Source organism: Diplodia seriata, assembly GCF_021436955.1.
Source record: "Diplodia seriata strain FDS-637 chromosome Unknown scaffold_4, whole genome shotgun sequence".
Lineage (NCBI taxonomy): Eukaryota > Fungi > Ascomycota > Dothideomycetes > Botryosphaeriales > Botryosphaeriaceae > Diplodia > Diplodia seriata.
The window spans coordinates 536326-550349 of record NW_027117311.1 but is presented as its reverse complement, the minus strand read 5'-3'; the positions used below and the strand labels follow the sequence as shown (position 1 = coordinate 550349).

At 60.6% G+C, this 14024-nt stretch overlaps 5 protein-coding genes across 5 annotated transcripts; 2 read left to right on the top strand and 3 right to left on the bottom strand.

Annotated features, from left to right (window-relative positions):
• Positions 1 to 105: 105 nt before the first annotated feature.
• SLS55_004007 (uncharacterized protein) lies at positions 106 to 1766 on the top strand (the record flags this gene model as incomplete). Its single annotated transcript, XM_066775469.1, has 4 exons — positions 106 to 538; positions 625 to 881; positions 940 to 992; positions 1046 to 1766. 4 exons carry the CDS (start codon positions 106 to 108, stop codon positions 1764 to 1766), a joined length of 1464 nt encoding a protein of 487 aa, XP_066633350.1.
• A 1338-nt stretch (positions 1767 to 3104) lies between these two features.
• Positions 3105 to 3933, bottom strand: SLS55_004006 (uncharacterized protein; the record flags this gene model as incomplete). Its single annotated transcript, XM_066775468.1, has 2 exons — positions 3105 to 3395; positions 3520 to 3933. The coding sequence occupies 2 exons, from the start codon at positions 3931 to 3933 to the stop codon at positions 3105 to 3107; spliced, it is 705 nt and encodes a 234-aa protein (XP_066633349.1).
• A 1108-nt stretch (positions 3934 to 5041) lies between these two features.
• Positions 5042 to 5440, bottom strand: SLS55_004005 (uncharacterized protein; the record flags this gene model as incomplete). Its single annotated transcript, XM_066775467.1, has 2 exons — positions 5042 to 5365; positions 5432 to 5440. The coding sequence occupies 2 exons, from the start codon at positions 5438 to 5440 to the stop codon at positions 5042 to 5044; spliced, it is 333 nt and encodes a 110-aa protein (XP_066633348.1).
• Positions 5441 to 6148: 708 nt separating this feature from the next.
• Positions 6149 to 8511, top strand: FRP1 (ferric-chelate reductase Frp1; the record flags this gene model as incomplete). The annotated part of the gene is made up of 3 exons (XM_066775466.1): positions 6149 to 6318; positions 6378 to 8106; positions 8332 to 8511. The coding sequence occupies 3 exons, from the start codon at positions 6149 to 6151 to the stop codon at positions 8509 to 8511; spliced, it is 2079 nt and encodes a 692-aa protein (XP_066633347.1).
• A 961-nt stretch (positions 8512 to 9472) lies between these two features.
• SLS55_004003 (uncharacterized protein) lies at positions 9473 to 12862 on the bottom strand (the record flags this gene model as incomplete). The annotated part of the gene is made up of 1 exon (XM_066775465.1): positions 9473 to 12862. The coding sequence occupies one exon, from the start codon at positions 12860 to 12862 to the stop codon at positions 9473 to 9475; it is 3390 nt and encodes a 1129-aa protein (XP_066633346.1).
• Positions 12863 to 14024: the final 1162 nt, after the last annotated feature.

The window sequence follows — 14024 nt, the reverse complement described above, 5'->3', positions numbered from 1 at the left end:
CCCACCTCCTCCCTAGCTTGCCGACCGCCTCCGCAGTCACGCCTGCTCTCCCCATAACCTCCGCTCACGCGACAAGGCCCCGAGCTTCTTCAACAGTCGCCCACCATGTCGCCGCCGCAGCCCTCCGAAGTCACCGCCGCGAGCTTGCCCGAGCTGCTCAAGGACGATACCGCCGTCAAGGTCGGCGGTATCGACGTCGATGGCATTCTGCGCGGCAAGCTGATGGCCAAGTCCAAGTTCCTCTCCATCGCAGAGGCTGGCTTCGGCTTCTGCTCCGTCATTTTCGGCTGGGACATGCACGACCAGACCTACTTCAAGGAGCTCAAGATCAGCAACGCCGAGAATGGCTACCGCGATGTCATTGCCGTGCCCGACCTCGCCTCCTTCAGGCGCATCCCCTGGGAGAACAACGTGCCCTTCTTCCTCGTCAGCTTCTTCGATCCCGACACCAACGAGAGCCTGAGCGCGTGCCCCAGATCGCTGCTGCGGAGGACGGTCGACAAGCTCAAGGCGCAGGGCATGGGCGCCATGGCCGGAGGTAGGTCATACTTCTGGGTGCACTATTCAGACAGCAGGCCACGCGTACTTTGTTGGAGCTAATCGCGTCGTGTTCTTGCTTCGCAGCCGAGTACGAATTCTACCAGTTCAAGGCCCCGGCCTCGCAAGACACCAGCGAACGTAATTCCTCGTCAACCGCCGCGTTCCTGAGAGACAACCCCACCCACCAATTGCCTGCTTTGACCGAGGGGATGTTTGGTTACAGCTTGACCAGGCCAGTGCACAACCAGGAATACTACTATGGTATCTTCGACGCTTGCAACAGTTTCGGGTGTGGCATCGAAGGCTGGCATACTGAAAGCGGACCGGGTGTTTTTGAGGCTGTGAGCACATGAAATAGAAGAGAATTGAAGAGGTCGCCGTGCTAATACACAGTGTTAGGCGCTCGAGTTTGGCGAGATCACTCAAATGGCCGACAAGGCAGCACTTTTCAAGTACGCTCTTCCGGCAAACAAGCCCAAATGCCTCCATGACTGACCATCTCTAGGCTGACCGTCAAGTCTCTCGGCTCCAAGTTCGGCATAACACCCTGCTTCATGGCGAAGCCGCGCGGCGGCCTCCCCGGCAATAGCGGCCACATGCATGTCTCGCTGGTCGACGGCGAGGGCAAGAACCTCCTCTACCGTGGTTCCGAGGACCCCAACCCGCCGTACCCCGACGTGCGGTACCTGTCAGATCTCGGCCGGCACTTCCTTGCCGGCCTCATCGAGGGTCTACCTGACATCATGCCCATCCTGGCACCCACGATCAACAGCTACAAGCGCCTCGTCGAGAACTTCTGGGCGCCGGTGACGGTGTCGTGGGGCCTGGAGCACCGCGCGGCCTCGATCCGCCTCATCACGCCGCCCACGGCCAGCCCAAAGGCCTGCCGGTTCGAGGTGCGCGTCCCCGGCGCGGACACCAACCCCCACCTCGTGCTCGCCGCCATCCTCGCGCTGGGCTGGCGCGGCGTCGAGAAGAAGCTGGAGCTCACGCTGCCGCCGCTTGGCAAGGGCCAGAACGTCGGCGGCGTGGAAGATAAGGGGCAGCGACTGGCGAAGAGCTTGAAGGACGCGACCGCCATGATGGCCCGGCCGGAGAGCATCGCCAGGGAGGCCTTGGGCGATGAGTTTGTAGAGCACTTTTGCGGCACGAGGGAGCATGAGATCAGGTTGTGGGACGAGGCAGTCACGGACTGGGAGTTTAGAAGGTACATCGAGACGGTCTAGAAACGCGTCGTTGTCTCTTTGCGAGGCCGTTGTCTTCCTTTGTTCCTTTTTTACGCCCGGCTCGATTTTACGACGTATGTCTTTAAGGATGTGGCATCTGCTCTTGGTGCGAGTTCTGACTGTTTTATCTTGATATCCCTATCAACGATTTTCCTGTAGGACAATTGATGGAATTCATCCTGCGCCGTTGGCCAGGAATGACGAGTTTTCCCTTTTATGCTCATTTGGAGACTGATTTCGTTGCATGATAATACGTGCAGCCGCGGGTTACTGCTACGAGAAAAAAAAGACAAAAGAAAAGTCCCGAATGATGTAACTTCCATCGGTGGGGCACACTAACATGGATCCTTGCAGCAGCAAGACCCTTTTTCTTCTCCTTCCCTCCCGTCCGTCCCCGCACGCGGGGTACGTCCCTTCGCCGATCCGCCCACTGCAGGCTGCTTATTATTTACCATTGTCTCCGCCCTCACTCGCTCGGTCCTTTATCCTTTTTTTACCACATCGCCCAGCATGAACAAGCTTCGCCAAGAATGAGATTGGTATCCACAACTGCGATAAGGTACCGAAATCGTCCAGCCCAGAATGGCAGGAGGAGGGGTGGAACGGCATCGGGGCGGACGGGTTGTCCTCGCACCTGCAGAATCGGGGAACTCGGTACGGACGTGGCCCCGTCTGAGTGCGATGTACTTAGCTAATCCATGGAGCTTTATTGCATGAAGAGGTTTCGGTCGTAACAACATCTATATACCGAGTCCTGTGGAAGTATACGGGGGCAAGTGAGGAACGTTGTCCTGGCACGTACATAGACTTTACTGTTCACTCGGAGGATATGTTGCTGACCGCTTGCTGCAGTTTCGATTGCACACGGTGCTGGCGTCGAGCGAATGGTTCTGCATGTCGATCCTGCGGTCGCACACTTCTCCCAACCAGTGCGCTTCGACCTTGAGATTTTGATATACGATGACCAGCACATATTCCACGAGACCACATCATCATGTTAATTTGAACGTGGCCCCAACTTGTTCAGTAGGCCAAACAGCTTTCTCGAACCCGATTCAGAGCACGAGGTGGAAGCCAGTGCAATAAGCTGATACAAGTGATTGCAAATATCTTTTATTTTTCTTTCCATTTTCATTATTTAAGGCCTGTTGTGACAGGGCCCAGACGTCCATAACGGCGTCCAGGTTTCCCCCTTCAATCCTTATCCTGTTTTTTCCCCTCCACCCTTGCATATGTATCTGGTATCAGATACCACCATAGCTACTCTGTGCTTGCATTTTTCTCACGCAAAGCCACCCATGGGTATATCTTCCATCCTTGAATCCCCTCCACTCGGTCTCATAACATGGCCGCCGCACCGCCCAGCGCCGCCGCACCAAGCGCCCACACACCCGCCCACGAACCGATGTGTCCGCCCGCAGCCGCGCCCGCGGAGGTGGTCGAGCTGGCAGCACCAGCCGTGGAAGACGCAGTGCCGGAGGCGGACGAAGTAGAGGAGCCGCCCTCGCTCGTCTCGTTGGCGTTGCGGGGGTTGGAGATGGCCTGCGAGGTGACGCCGGAGCTGTTGCTGCAGTGGGCGTTGTAAGCGTCGGTGGAGAGGGTCTCCTCGGTGAGGGTGATGTCGGCGCACTGATTCGATTTGTGGTTAGTTGGAGGGGAAAATGGCACGGGATGTATGTTCGTATATGTGAGGGAGGGGGGGGGGGGGGGGGGGGGGGGGGGGGGAACCAAAAACAGAGTGCAATACACATACCTGATACAAGCCACCGTCCGGGTCGCCGTTGGTCACGACCTGGATCGTCGCGTTCATGCCCGCCGTGAGGTTCGCGCCGGCCGGGATCTCGACGCCGCCGATGCAGAACGACTCGGGCCCGCGCTCGCGGAACGTCGGGCGCAGCTCGACGCTGAAGGCGCTGCCCGGGTCGTTGCCCACCGCCAGCAGCACCTGCACGTTGGCCTCGGTGTGGCCCATCTTCAGCTGGATGGGCGCGGGGCCCGTGAGCGGGAACGAGGTGCGGTTGCTGGAGACGCTGTCGAAGCCGCCGCAGGGGAAGTTGGGCTCTTTGTCATCGTCGAAGCCGCGGGCGATGGGCCATTCGAGGGTGAAGTGGGCCGCGGCGAGGGCGCTGAAGGAGGCAACGCTGAGGAGGGTGGTGTGGAAGAGCATTGTTGGCGGTTTGGTGGGGGTTTTTGGATGTTGGTAGATTTGGATTTGGATTGGGAGGTGAGGATGTTGGAGCTGTCGCGCGGACCTCGAGGCAGCTGTTTAGGTTGTAGGAGGAAAGCTGGAGCAAACAATGGCAAGTGTTAAAAGGTAAACAGGAGGAGCTCGGACCACGGCGGGGCAAGGTTCCACGCTGGAGGGCAGCAATTGATAGGAATGAGGGGGAGGTCTTGAGTGTGGTTGGCGATTGACCTCGTGCTAGGTAACAGCTTTATAAGTATGGACTGGCACAAGTCACCCGCCGGCAGGCGCGATCCAGACGCCGGACAGCGCAGCTCGCGTAGCTTCTGCATGTTTGAGCTGGTCGCGCGGGCACTTTCGGTGGCGCTTGCAGACGGTAGGCGCGAGCAGGGCAAGCCGCACCAGCCGTACAATGTGGGCGCCACCTGGGTCAGTGAGTACCGTGGTGCGACGAGGCGAGGCGGTTTGTGGTCTGGACGAAGGCGGGAGGTGAGTTCTGGACGGAATGCTGGGTAGGTTGCGCGCAATTGAGCACATTATCGGGAGCGCTAGACTGCATGGGGCATGGGCTTCCTGTAGGTCAGCAGCCGCAGGGGTCTTGTCTGCGGAGACAGGATGAGCTTATTATCGACAACAGCCGGCGTTGGGCGCCGGTCAGCCAGGGCGCGGACGGCTTCTCGATCCATCTTTGTACAGGGTGGGTTGCACTGGTTCAAAGCAAACAGCTCGGATGCATGGATACGATATGGATATTCCGACATTGCAGTCCAGTGTGAGTGTGCCACTCTGCGAGACCTGATTGCGGAGGGAAACCGTGTGTCGCCCGTTGTGCAGGCGTCCATCAGGGTGCTGGTAGCAGCTTCTGATTCCGGGTATTACAAGATGAAACCTCAACGCCGAACAATCACCTTCCCCACTCTCACACACTCATCAGTGCCCCGCCGCCTGAGAATATCGCCCGAACGCTAACTCGCCCAGGAAGGTACCGCCGAGCACGGATAGCAGATAGCCAACGTTCATGGTCATAACAGCGAGCATCCTGAAGCTGTCAGCATTCCACAGCGCCCTCGCAGCCGGCGAGCTAGGGAACTTACAGCATGTAGCCCACGCCCACGATGACCGTGACCATGGCCGCGCGCGGCAGGTCGACGCCGAACCGCCACGGCTGCACCGAGCTGCTGCCGAGCCGGTGCGCGACGCTGACGCGCTCCTCGACGCCGTTCGCGGTCAGCACCGCCGTGCGCGAGTCGTTGTCGCCCTCGATGCGCTCTGCCGCCGGCTGCTTGTCCGCGACCACAATGTAGCGCCGCTGCAGCGCCTGCGCCAGCCACCGCTCCTCGATCTTCTGCTTTGCTGCGAAGAGCCCGCGGAACACGCCAGCCAGGATGATGAGGAAGATGCAGATGCCCGCGTACTGGCCTACTGTTGACGGGGTGAAGGCGTTGGTGTAAAGCGGCGTGTCGGCGGCGTTGTTGAAGACCATGGCCATGGCCATACTGCTGCTGCTGCTACTGCTGCTGCTCGTGCTCGCGTCGTGGTCGCTGTGGCTGCCCAGGTCCATACTCACTGTCCCGTCGTCGTGGCGTCGCTGCATGTTGGAGGATTCAGTTCTCGATAATTCCGTCGGACGCGTGAATTCGTGGTTCAGCTTTCTCTGTTGATCAAGTGTATGCCAGCAGGGCGCAGCGTCTTTTGTATCAGAGTGCCAGACAGGAAGGTTGCGCAGGCAGACGGAATGTTGCGCACGTACGACCCAGTTGGCTGGTGCCGAGTAAGATAAGGACAGAGGTGAGGCTCTCCAAGTCGCAGGCTGGTAGTAATGCGCGCGAGGCCGGGAGAATTTAGGCAGTGGAGGCGGACCGGGCGCCGCAGGACCAGAAGGCTTGACTTTGTCCAGGTGCCCAAAACGGCAAGCAGAGCTGCAGAGAGGGTTTGAGGGAGTTCTTGGGCGCCCCATTGGCTGAAACGGCCAAGGGCTGGACCGCCCCCGACGCCACCCTGTCGCTACCCGCAAGTCGCCCAAAAGCCTCGCATTCCGCGGTTATTACTGACCCGAGTCTCGGCCCACGCTTCCCACCGTCACTTCCATCGCAACAAGCACCTTCTGCTCGCGACACTGCGCCCATGGAAGCATGAGCCTGTCTCGCGAGACCCTAATCACCTACATCGTCACCAGCAGGCCTGGTCACTTGTCAAGATGGACATGGACATGGGTGGGATGGACATGGGCGGCACGGACATGGGCCCCAGCGTGCCCGGCGTGCCCTCCCTCGACTTCTTGATGCAGTATTATTGGGCTGTTGTGGGCACCTTCGTCGGCATTGCCACTCTCGCCAACGTCACCAACACTTTGATCTGTCGGCAAAGGTCAGTTCCGGTCTTGCAATAAACTCGACAATAATCTCATGCTGATGCAACAAGTACAGACTGACTGCTGCTTGCCGCGGCGATGCGAAACCAGCCAAGCCTGAGGCTTTGTTGTTGCGCATCAATGCCACCGCAACTGCAATCATCCGAGAAGCAAGCAATGCAACGCTGGCCCCGCTCACTTTCAAGGGTCGCAGCATCTGTCTGCCCACCGTGGGTCGGACGACAATTGTAGCAGCCAACGTCGTCACTCTTCTGGTGCTGTGCTTCTACAAGCTCGACCTCAACGACCAGTGGTCATTCGAGGATATTGGCTACCGAACGGGTTGCATCTCCATCGCCCAGCTCCCTCTGATCTTTCTCTTGGCTGGGAAGAATAACATTATCGGATGGCTAACCGGCTCGAGTTACGAGCGCTTGAACTGGCTGCACCGTTGGACAGCACGATGTCTGCTTCTCACAGTCACCATCCACATGGGCTACTGGTTCGCTGATTGGGCGCCCTACAACTACATCGGAAGCAAAATCAAGACTGACCCAATCACTCAGCATGGTCTGATCTCATGGTGTTTACTACTCTGGATCGTCTTTAGCTCCGTCGCGCCCATTCGCGGGCTTTCGTATGAATTCTTCGTCCTCCAGCATCTGGGCTCCATGGCTGTTTTCATCGCTTTTGTCTATCTGCACGTCAACTCCTGGCCAATGTACGTCCGCATCTACGTCATCCTCCCCATCGCGCTTGTCTGCTTCGACCGCGTCGTCCGCGCCATCTGGCTTCTCTACAACAACTTCTCCATATTCCACCCCTCCCAGCCGAAGGAGAGTCGGACGTCCAGTATATGGGCCTGCGAAGCATCATTCACCCCTCTATCCCATGGCACTACCCGCATCACCATCCACAACCCGGCCGTGAGTTGGAATCCGGGTCAACATGTCTTCCTATCATGCCACACTGTCGTTCCGCTTCAAAGTCATCCTTTCACCATCGCCTCCATCCCTGAGGACGGGAAGATGGAGTTCTACATCAAGAGCGAGGGCGGCGCGACTGCACGCTTTTTCCGGCACGCCGAAAAACTGCATTTGTTACCTTCTCAGGGACATCCAGATGAAAAGCGGAGAAAGCCTGTCGCAATCGAAGGACCGTACGGACGGCTACGCCCGCTTCGACAGTTCGACAGCGTTGTGCTATTTGCCGGCAGCACCGGCGCAACCTTCACCATGCCCTTACTCCGGGACATCGTGGCGCACTGGAAGAAGCAACAACTCCAAGGAGGCGTCGAGAAAGCGTCGTCGACCCTTTCCTCCAAGCTTCGCCTCCCGGATGGAGCTGCGACCCGCCGCGTCCGCTTCGTCTGGGTCGTCAAGTCGCGCGGCCAGCTCGGTTGGTTTGCAGAGCAGCTGTCACGCGTTGCCGAAGACGTGGCGGCGCTCCGGCACGCGGGAATGGATGTCGATGTAGACATGAGCGTCTATGTGACATGCGATTCCTCATTCACCGACGACCGAAAGGTCGCCTACAGCACCGGCAGTGACCCAACCACTGCACTGCCCTCAATCTCGGCCCCGAAGGTCGACGGTGCCATCGATGAAAAGACTTACTTCAAGAAAGGTGAGGATGGCAGCCGCGTCACCGAGACGGAGGGCCGCGACAGTGACGTATCCTCCCTCCAATCGTCGTCGTCCGAAAGGGACCAAAACGACCGGAAGTCAGCGCCCAAGGCGGCGTGCGGCCCTGACGGCACCTGCTGCTGCCAGACCACCGTCATCGAAGACGAAGCCGGAAAAGAAGTGGCATCCTCCTCCTCCCCCGACGTCATCCAGCCCATTACCTGCACCTGCTGCAACAACGACATCAGCAAACCTAGAACATTACCACCACAAAAACAAAAACAACCGCCCCCATCCTCCTCCTCCTCCTCCTCCTCCACCTCAACAACCAACCCCCCACCACCACGACCACCAAAACAAACCCAAACCCTCTTCCAGATCCTAACCGGCCGCCCCCACCCCCAGACCCTCACCCGCCGCGTCCTCGAGCGCGCCCTCGGCGAGACCGCCGTCGTCGCGTGCGGCCCCGCCGCCCTCGGCGCCGACGTGCGCAGAGCCGTCGTCCGCCTCAGCGACGAGCGCGCCGTGCATCGCGGCACCGGCGCCCAGGGCGTGTGGTGTCACGTCGAGGGGTTTGGATACTGATTATTTTTTTTTCTCGATTTCTTTCTTCTTCTTCTTCTTTGAGAGAGGGTTCTTTCTTGTTTTTTTGTTTTTGTTTTTGGGGGCTTCGGATGGTTGGGTGCATATGCGTTTTTAGAGGGGGAGAGGACGGCGTCGGTATACATACCCTTGGTGGATCGAGAGGGAGGGAGGGAGACGGTTGCGATTAGAGAAGGGAGGCGCGCGTTGTATGGATCAGAGGCCGGGAGTGGTGGTGGTGAGACGGGAAAAGAAGAGCGGCGAGACCTTTACGAAGCAGACGAATAGTACATACATACATGCCTAGACCATGCAACTAAGTTTCGAGTAAGTTGGACATGGAAGACAGCAGACAACTCGCAGTTGTGACCAGAGCCGAAACCGTAATTGCAAACAAGTACTCCACATAATTCCACACCATTCACTGCTCTTCTTCTCCCCCTGCCTCTATGTAATATGGTCGGTTCAGTCATAGTCGATGAAGTACAGAAAGGTGATGATCAAACGCGCTCTTCCCCTTAGTCACCAACATCACTGCAACAACGCAACGGAACGTGTATCTTTAGCATTTGTACCGTCTGCGTAATTCCCCGGCCAACAAGCGACCGTCCCTTTCGTTGATGTACTCTTCTAATAACCCCCATTCCCACCTGTAGTACCCGTATTCCCGTCTACACATGTGATTCACGCCCCGCCTTCCTTCATCATCCACCCTCATGTCAAGCCTCTCCATTCCGAGAGACAAGGGAGGGGGTGGGGAAAGAAAAAAGGGGAAAGAAAGGGGAGGAAGCGGGAAGAGAGAGAGAGAGGGAAAAAAAAAGGGGGGGGGGGGGGGGGGAAATAAAAAGTATGTAAGACAAAAAGCCACGCCAGAAAACGCCAGCCAGCCAGCCAAACCCAACCATCGCCATGCATTGCAAAAGCCCCTCCCCCCACCATATCTCATTCAACCTCTCACCACCACTCAAACCATCCCGCTCAGCACCAAATCCCGACTGCTCCACCCGATCCACACGCCAAACTCCCTCGCGGTGCCGTCGCCGCTGGTCGGCATGACCCAGTTCTGGCGACGGGTGTCCCAATAGCTCAAGTCGCGGCGGGTGACGGCGAAGCTGACGCGGGCGGCGTCGCCGTCGTCGCCCGCGGGCGCCAGCTCCACCTTTTCGAAGCCGCGCAGGACGCGGACGGGGAAGTCGACGACGCGCAGCTGCGCGACGACGGCCGGGTCGTGGCGGTCGGGCGGGAGGTCGAGGGGAGTGGTGGTGTGGTTCTGGTTGCTGTTGTGGACCTTGTTGTTGTTGTTGTTGTGATTGTTCGAGTTGGAGTTCGGCGGCGGCAGCGGCCCGTTCTCGAAAGGGCTCGTCACCTTGCCGTCGTCGCTGATGATGCCCTCGTTCACCGGTGCGTCGTCGTCGTCCTTCGTCGCCGCCGCCGCCCTCGCCGTGTGGTGGTCGTGATGACCACCACCATTCATCATCCCCGCCGTCGACATCATCGCCGGGTTCTCCGGATCCGTCCAGTGCTTCGGGTACGAGACGTACAGCTGCGGCACCGCGCTGCCGCGGACGGGGCTCGTGTTGCGGATCGTGAACGAGATGTTGGCGACGTACGTGTACAGGTCCGGGTTGCCGCCGGGCCCGCCGCCGGCCTGCGACGGCTCCGCGTGCAGCTTCTCGTCGGCGAAGGCCTCGGGCCACGCCTTGTCCGGGACGCCGGGGTTGGCCGTGCCGGAGAGGCTGTCCAGGTACGGGTAGATGTACTTGCTGAGGCGGCGGAAGCCCGAAGGGAAGAGGGCGTCCTCGGCCGGGCCGGTGCCGTTGTCGTAAGTCGGCGGCACGGGGAGAACCCTCGGGTCCGGGCGCGGGGCGGGCAGGAGCGTCTTCTTGGTGGGGTCGGTGACAATCTGGAGCTCCGAGAGCTCGAAGGTGCTGTACGAGAGACCGTAGCCGAACTCGTAGCGTGGCGCAATGCCGTTCTTGTCGAAGTAGCGGTAGTCGAAGTACAGCCCCTCGGTGAAGTTCTGCTGCGGGACGACGGCGTTGGGGTAATACATGACGTGGCTGTCCGGGCCGTAGTCGTCCTCGTCTTTGGCGACCGTGTACGGCAGGCGTCCGCTTGGGTTCACTTCGCCGAAGATGACGTCGGCGACGGCGTTTCCGCTCTCCTGTCCGGGCAGATGCGCCAGGAGAACGGCCTTGACGTTGGGAATGTCAATCCAATTCTCCAGGATGACGGGGCCAACGGCATGGACGACGACAATCACCGGGCTATCACCCCCACCGCACCGCTTGGCCACGGTCTCGACGAGCTTGTCGCCCCCCTTTTGGGTGTAAAGGTCGTTCCGGTCACCGTTGATGCCCTCCCAAGAGATGTATCCCTCGCCAGCATCGCTGTTCACAAAGGCAAGGCAAAGGTCCTGAGCCTCAAGCGCCCGCTGCTTCGTCTCGGGAATCTCGTTCGCAGGGTATTCGTGAAGGAGAACCATATCGATGTCGAATTCGCGCCTCAGAGCCTCCAGGGGGGTAACGAGGTAGGGGAAGTCGGCGGCGCCGCTGCCCCAACCCGAGGCCAGCGTGCCCTCGTTGCAGCCGCGGTCGGGACAGGCGTTGCGGCCGTCGGGGTTTCCGCGGGCATCCTCGCCGTAGATGCCGACATGCATCTTGAAATCGTCCTTGTTCGACACGAAGCCGCTCGCGATGCTGTGGCCCTGGCGGGAAATGGGCAGGGTGTCGTTCTCGTTCTTGACCAACACGATGCCCTCGGCTGCGATGCGGCGCGCCAGCTCCCCGTGACTGCCGTTGGCCTGAACGTCGACGAACTTGTTGACCTTGCCGGTGGTCTTGTCATCGCTGCCGGGATGCAGCAGTCCGACCTCCTCGTCCGTCCAGGATGAGAAGTTGGGCCCGTCCTGGGGGAACTTCTCCGGATCGTCCTGGCCGAGCTGGTACCAAGCGGCCACAATGCGGGTGACCATGTCGTTCAGCCGCTCCATGGGCACCGAGCCGTTCAACGCCGCCCTGGTCAGCTCCGGGCCCCACAGGGCCTTGCCGTCCTGCCACCTCAAGCCATCGCCGGGCATGCTCATGTCCAGGCCGGCCAGGGCGCTCGCGACGCCGCTGCGCTGGGCCAGCCAGTCGGACTGGACGAAGCCCTGGAAGCCGAGCTCGTCCTTGAGCACGCCGTTGAGCAGCTTGCTGTTCTGGCACGCGTACGAGTTGTTGACCTGGTTGTACGAGCACATGACGCTGGCGACGCCGACGCGCACGCTGTCGGCAAAGGGCCAGGCGTAGATCTCGTGCAGGGTGCGGTCGTCGATGTTGGACGACAGGGCGTTGGGCGCGCCCCACTCGAACGACTGGCGGAAGTGCTCCTGCTCGTTGCCGACCCAGTGCTTGGCCGTCGCCATGACGCCCTCGTCCTGGATGCCCTTGATAGTCCACGCCGCGGCCAGCCCCTGCAGCACCGGGTCCGCCCCGAAGCCCTCCCAGTTGCGCCCGCCCGCCGGCAGCCGCCCGAGCGGGCCCATGGCCGGCCCCAGCAGCACGTTGACGCCCTTGCCCTTGGCCTCGCGCGCGTGCGCCTGCCCGCGCCGGTACATCAGCTCCTTGCTCCACGTCGCGCCGACGGTGAGGCCGGCGGGCCAGGCGGTCGCGCGGTCGGCGAAGCGCAGCCCCAGCGGGCCGTCCTGCAGGCACAGGCTGGGGAACCCGAGGCGCTCGACCGGCCCCGTGTTGCCCACGCACAGCCCCATCTCCCAGCCCACGCCCGTCGTCACGTTGACCTTCTCGGCCAGCGTCATGCCCGCCACCAGCAGCGACGCGCGGTCGTACGCCTCGGCCCACGCCGCGTCCGTCCCGCCCCGCGGCGCCGGGTACCACGGCGGGCTCTGGCCCTCCGCCGGCCCCGCCCGCCACGCCCACAGCCCGCCCGCCCCCAGCAGCAGCAGCAGCGCCAGCACGAACAGCAGCGGCAGCCAGCACCACAGCCGCTTGCGCGCGGGCGTGCACGCCGCCGCGACGCGCGCCCACGGCGGCCGCCGGGACTCGTCGTTTCGCCGCCACCGCTCGCCCGTGTATGCGTCGGCCGCGGCGCCGATCCGCGACTCGCTGCGTGGCCGTCTCTTCCTCCTCTTGCCCGTGTCGAGCGGGGTGCTCTCCTCGTTGAGCGGGTCGAATTCGTTCAGGTCGTCGTCGTCGGACGAGAGGTAGGCGGCGTCGAGCGAGGGCCGCAGGCTGCTGCCGGTCGAGGCATTGCGGAGGTGGAGGTGCTTGTGGCTCTGGAGGTAGTTGCCGTCGTGGTTGTCGGCGTTTTCGACGGCCTTGTACTTGCCGCGGAGCTCGTAGTCGTTCGGCATGGTGTGTGCTGTTGGCGGGGGGTGAGGTTATTACGATTAGTCTGGTCTCACGCGTGCGCGGCGTGAGGAGGTAAGGAGGGTATCTGCATGAGCGCCGGGGCGAGAGAGGAAGAAGGGCGCGGTGGAAAAGTCAAGGAGGCGTTTGGCTGGGGGCGTCGAAGTGGTGACTGTGGGAACTTCTGGCACCTGAGCCCGAGCTGTTTCACTTGGCAAGGCTTGGTACGTCAAGACATGTCAAGCTGAGGCAGGCCGAGAATCCGGCGCGCGGCCTGCCTCGCGCCCTACACCATTCAATGGCACGTGTATAGAGAAAGGGTCGCACACCGAGAAGTTTGCTCCCCCGCCGCGACGTGCAGTCAGCCGTGCCGCGGCCCTGACTCTGCGACGCTGAATCGACGGCCGCCCGCCCGGCCACACCGGCAGCCTCGGGGTTTCGCCTCTGCCTTCCCGCCCGCCACGGGGCCCCCTGCTCTCCCTGCCGATCCTTCGCCAGACGGGGCCCGCAATCCGCCTTGCGCGGCCACTGTTCCAACACACTGCGTTTCCATGCGCCATTGGACAGTGTCGCCTGCTTTCGCTGGAGCGATTGGTACCCGCCGTCGTCTGTGTCATCGACAGCCCAATAGGATAGCATGCATGTTCCACGCGTCCCAGTTTCACACTGACCAGGGGGGATTAAAAAACTCAGCCCTGTCAGGCAGGCAGCGGCGGACGTCCATTTTATCCACCGTCAAAATCTGTTCGAAACATCGTAAGGCGGTCAAGGACAGCAACATTGATCTTGACCCCACAGAAAAGCACCGTCGAACACCCGTGCTGGCGACACACCGTCTCAACGCCATCTCTTCGCCGGCTACCGAGTCCCGGGCGGCACGAGCCGCAGGTGCCCCATGGAAAGGCCAAAAAAAAAAAAAAAAGATAAGAACACGACCATCGTCTGCGAGCGTTCTCGGGAATTACCCAATGAGGCAGGAGATGGACTCGGAAGAAGAGTGGAGAAGAGCGCCAAGCTGCTCGGCTGCAGACCCTTTTCTCTCTTATTCCATGCTAAGTAACGAAAGCAACGCCAAGCTCCTGGATACCCCAGAGAACGTGCTTGCCAAAGGCGTTTGCGGGGAAAAAACCTGGGGTGCATATACCGGATATTGTTAGTAGATTGACA